The sequence below is a fragment of the Pinus tabuliformis genome, chromosome J (assembly GCF_031772625.1).
Source record: "Pinus tabuliformis cultivar Carrire ecotype Pingquan chromosome J, CPIR1, whole genome shotgun sequence".
Classification (NCBI taxonomy): Eukaryota; Viridiplantae; Streptophyta; class Pinopsida; order Pinales; family Pinaceae; genus Pinus; species Pinus tabuliformis.
Window position 1 is genome coordinate 1,584,245,076 of NC_142295.1, and position 4,775 is coordinate 1,584,249,850.

Below are 4,775 nucleotides of genomic sequence, written 5' to 3' on the forward strand. Positions count from 1 at the left end.
TCAAAAACACGATTCAAACAGTATCTCTACAAGATTTTTTGAAATTTTTTTGTCCAAATTCCAACCACTTTTCGCCATCCGGGTAATTCCTCCACCTCATTAGACGACTCCTTTTATAAACACACATGAGACCATGACCACATACTTCGGACCACCACAACCGACTAAACAAACACAAACCGAGGTGAGCCATTTTCAAAAAACTGGGGGAGATTCGAGATACATGGTCACATGGCTTCCTTGTGGTTAACCGTGCAAAGGGAGAGAGATGTACAATAACCCACCAAATACAAGGAAAAGTTAACCAATTCCAAATAAAATTGGGTAGGTTCGAGGTACATGGTCACAAGACCAACTTAGAAATTTTCAAATGGCATGGGGTGGATTCGAGGCGCATGGTCACATGACTGACTTACAGTCAACTGCGTGAATGAAGCGTTATACCAGCAAGAACTAAATTATAATAATATTGTATTAAAATTAAAACAAAATAGAATAATATCTATCACGTTTCCGTTGCGCCGGTGGAAGTTTCATTTAATGACAGGGCTACGCCGACGACCTGGAAGAGGAGCAGAGAAGAAAGGCTATTAAATCGCCATTTTTATTGTTTGTTTTGTTAAAACGCCATTTTTTCTCGTATTCTTTGGTTTGTTTCGGACGGCTCCAGATCTGCTAATGGCGGTAAGTCAAATTTAGCTCGTTTTAACGTTGCAGATCTACGGTTTATTGATATTTTTGTGAACGTTGATTGCAGACGAATACGGTGAAGGTCGCGAATGTTTCTCTCAGGGCAAGCCAGCGCGATATTCAGGACTTTTTCTCCTTCTCAGGAGAAATCGCACACATTGAGTTGCAGAGGTATAGTTAGTCTTGGAGTTTTCCCTCCTTTTTATGTTTTTCATTGAGATTGGGGATCTATCTTGTTTTTTGGCAGGGATACCGAGCATTCTCAAGTGGCCTTCGTTACCTTTAAGGATCCTCAGGCACTGGACACGGCTTTGCTTCTTTCGGTACCTACCGTGTCTTTTACCCTAATGAATTTAGATTTCTGGGGGTTTGAGTCAGGGTTTACATTTTTGTACTTTTTTTTTTTTATATGTTCAATTATATGAAATAATGTTATTGGCCCGTTTTATTATCTCACTTGGTCATCTCTGCACGAATTTTACAATTTCAAGCTCATTTTCAATACAACATGCTTAGGAAGCTTAAAAATGGCCTAAATAGTTTCTTTAATTGATTGCTATTTCAAACAGGTTGTTTTGACTCGTTGATAGCATAGGGTAATTAGAGTTTTAGCTCAACAAAAGGCAGTTTAAAATGTTTATCCCCCTCTCCCCTCCCCTACCCCCAAAAAAAAACTATAGTATACTGCCTGTTAATTTGGAAGAATGGCCAAGGTTTGCTCAAGAGAAGTCAAAGTGAACTTTAATAAAATGTCACGAATTTTACAATTTCAAGCTCATTTTCAATACAACATGCTTGGGAAGCTTAAAAATGGTTAAATAGTTTCTTTAATTGATTGCTATTTCAAACAGGTTGTTTTGACTCGTTGATAGCATAGGGTAATTAGAGTTTTAGCTCAACAAAAGCCAGTTTAAAATGTTTATCCCCTCCCCACCTCCACCCCCAAAAAAAAAAAAGAAAAACTATACTATACTGCCTGTTAATTTGGAAGGATGGCCAAGATTTGCTCAAGAGAAGTCAAAGTGAACTTTAATAAAATGTTGCTGATGTTTTTAACTCAGCACAAAGCTTTCAGCAAAATCCTGCTAATGATCCTATATAAATTGACTATACTGTAGATCACCTTATGTCCCTAATCTAATGAGATTTAACTGGAAACTCTTATTCATATCCAGCGAAAGTTTGCTTCATTGTAGAACTCTCTTTGAGTTAGTTTTGAATGTTCCTATGTAAGTTTGCAATCGCAAAGTGACCCCAAAGGCCCTAACAGAACTGTAACATAATAATTAAAAGCAATAATACAATTATCACAAACAACCTTTTTCTGTGCTGACTTCCTCTTCATGAATTTCTATTTTATGGAAGTATTTATAGTTTTAAACTCTCATGTTTTCTTTTCCTAATAGAATCTTTTGCGTTGTCAATTTAGGGAGCGACAATTGTAGATCAGTCTGTTAACATATTTCCTGTTGAAAATTACTCGCCACCTGCTGAAACTCCGGGGAGTCATGCTGCACAGTATCCGGTATACTATTGCAAAATGTTACATGCTTGAATGAATCTATTGTGTTCAAGCATTTTCTGATATTTTCTCGCTAAATTTCGTTTTTTAGATAGTACAAAGTTTGATTTCACATTTTCGAAGTGTAATGGCAGCCCAACGAAAGTACTGCTGTGAAAGGAGGTGGTACTGCTATAAACAAGGCTCAGGATGTTGTGACAGGCATGCTTGCAAAAGGGTTTATTCTAGGAAAGGATGCTATGAACAAAGCCAAGGCATTTGATGAGAAGCATGGCTTCACGGAAAATGCTTCTGCTAAGGTGACATCATTTGACAAGAAAATCGGTTTCACTGAAAAGATTACTGCTGGCACATCTGCTGTAAATGAGAAAGTGAGATCAGTGGATCAAAAATTTCAAGTATCAGAGAAAACAAAATCAGCATTTGCTGCAGCTGAGCAGAAGGTCAATAGTGCAGGTTCTGCCCTTATGAAGAACAAGTATGTGTTCACTTCTGCAGCATGGGTGACTGGTGCCTTCAGCAAGGTTGCAAAGGCCGCTGAGGATGTTGGTCTGAAAACTAAAGAAAAGGTTCAGTTAGCTGAAGGGCAAAAGAATATACAAAGTTCAACTGCAACCGGTCATCCATCCCATGATTTTGAACAATTTCATGATGCTGAACCTCCAAATGCATTCGAGCCTTCAGCTGTGCCATTTAGCTCAGCAGGAAACTCAGCTACGTATTCCAGCTTGCCACGATATGATGATGATTCTTTTTCACCCATTAATCACTCTGTCAAGGGGTCCAGCGAACCAACTAAACTACCACCTGCTTAAGGCCTGATTAGTCACTTAAGATGGAAATTTATGTATCTACTACCTCTCTTGTATTAATGTAGTATTTTCTACCGGTTGAAGTTATGTAAATTGTCATCTATTGTAGACCGCATGTTGATCATAAATTTTGTTGCCATTTTATTTGAATTCAGGGACTTTATATTGTTCAGTTCAATTTACTATTCAGTTTCTTTTCAAGTATTGTTGAAGGGCATTATCTTCCACATTTTTTCACCCATCAGGTTAATAGCATAAATCTAGAAAATGGAATAACTATTCTGGTTAATCAGAATGTACAATACTATAATGGAAAGGTATTCGAACACATATTGTTATGTTTGCCGCAGTGTCTGAAGGGAACCGTATATTCTTATTTTTGAAACCGTTTGTTGAACAGTTGTCTTTCATAGTTGAAGAAAATAAGTTCAAGCTTCAGTTTGTTTGTTGTGAATTAGCTCAGATATGATCTAGTTCAGTTAATAAAGTGTTCCCCGATACGATCGAAATAGACATCCGTTTTATGGGAAGGTCAGTGTTTTGGTAGGGGGGATTACAGAACTATATCATAACTATTTTATTTATTTGTTTTCATGAGTAATGACTAGGTTTGGTGGCCTAGAGAGGATGATGACAATACAGATATGTTTTATCTGTTGAATTAATAGAGATTCCAATCCCTTGCCCCGTGGATGTTTCCTTGACACTTTGTCAAGGTTTTACCATGTAAATCCTGTGTTTTTATTTGTGTGTCTGGTTTCAGTTTTCAAGTCAGTTAGGAATCTTTCTTGGTCTATGTGTAACTAAATCTTTGTTTCTTTCCTCATTTCCCCAATTATCACAACAATTGGTATTAGAGCGTTAGTTGAGTTTTTTGAAGAGCCACGAGGAGGAGTCTGGAATGGGTCCCACCTGCGTGAGTAGAGCGTCCATCTGCGTGCGTGAAGGAGGCCCTGTACTGTTGTTGCCTGTTACGTGCTGCCAGAGCAGCCTGCCGCAGTTGTGAAGGCTTTGCGTGTGCGTGAAGGAGAGCAGTTGCCAAACCCGCTGTGAAGGTATTGCTGTCTCTCACAGAGTAAGGAGGACCGCCAGAATGCTGCGTGTATTGTTGTCCATCTGTGTGAGGAGGTCAGCGTCCATACACTGCTGTGCAACCAGTTGGAAAGGGTTTCGGCCTGCGTGAAGGAGCAGGAGATGCTTGGTATATGCTGTCCAAGGCGTGAAGATCTGCGTGAGATATTCTCTGCTTGAGACCCTGTATTGTCCGGCTGCGTGAAGAGGCAGAGACCTCTGCGATTTGCGTGAAGCCTTTGCTGCGTGATGCCGACTGTCCATTCTGCGTGAAGCCTCTGTAGAGTTGCGTGGGCTGCGCGTGCAAGAGTGACCTGTCTGTGTGCAGAGCCAGAGCCGCGTGAAGAGGGTGTTGGGGGTGTTGGATTTGTTGCTGCCTGAACCCCATCAAGCTGCTGTTGCCTGTTGAACCCGGGTATTTATCAAAGTTTCCAAAACTTTTTTATTTTCAGCAGAAATCTTTTTTGAAACAAAAACAGCAGATTGAAATCAAAATCAAGTTTTTTTTAAGGGGTGGATTTTATACAAATATTGGAGGAAAGAACTTCAAGAAAATAAAATAAGAAAATATTGGAGGAAAGAACTTCAAGAAAATAAAATCTTTGTTTGTTTTCACAAAAACAAAGGGTTTGAAATAAAAGAAAGGGTTTCTTTGTTTGTTTTCACAAAAAAAAAAAACA

General features: G+C 39.0%; 1 protein-coding gene across 1 annotated transcript; it reads left to right on the forward strand.

The window, feature by feature from the left end:
• Positions 1–455: 455 nt before the first annotated feature.
• LOC149233539 (binding partner of ACD11 1-like) lies at positions 456–3,225 on the forward strand. Its single transcript, XM_089379791.1, has 5 exons — positions 456–684; positions 758–861; positions 938–1,013; positions 2,120–2,215; positions 2,347–3,225. The coding sequence occupies exons 1-5, from the start codon at positions 679–681 to the stop codon at positions 3,025–3,027; spliced, it is 963 nt and encodes a 320-aa protein (XP_089235917.1). The 5' UTR covers positions 456–678; the 3' UTR covers positions 3,028–3,225.
• The last annotated feature ends 1,550 nt before the right edge of the window (positions 3,226–4,775 follow it).

Bases quoted from the DNA above. Each gene is read 5' to 3' on its own strand.
- LOC149233539 (XM_089379791.1), top strand. The intron at 1,014-2,119 runs GTACCTACCGTG...TTGTCAATTTAG, and splicing joins ACACGGCTTTGCTTCTTTCG to GGAGCGACAATTGTAGATCA. The intron at 2,216-2,346 runs GTATACTATTGC...GTGTAATGGCAG, and splicing joins GTCATGCTGCACAGTATCCG to CCCAACGAAAGTACTGCTGT.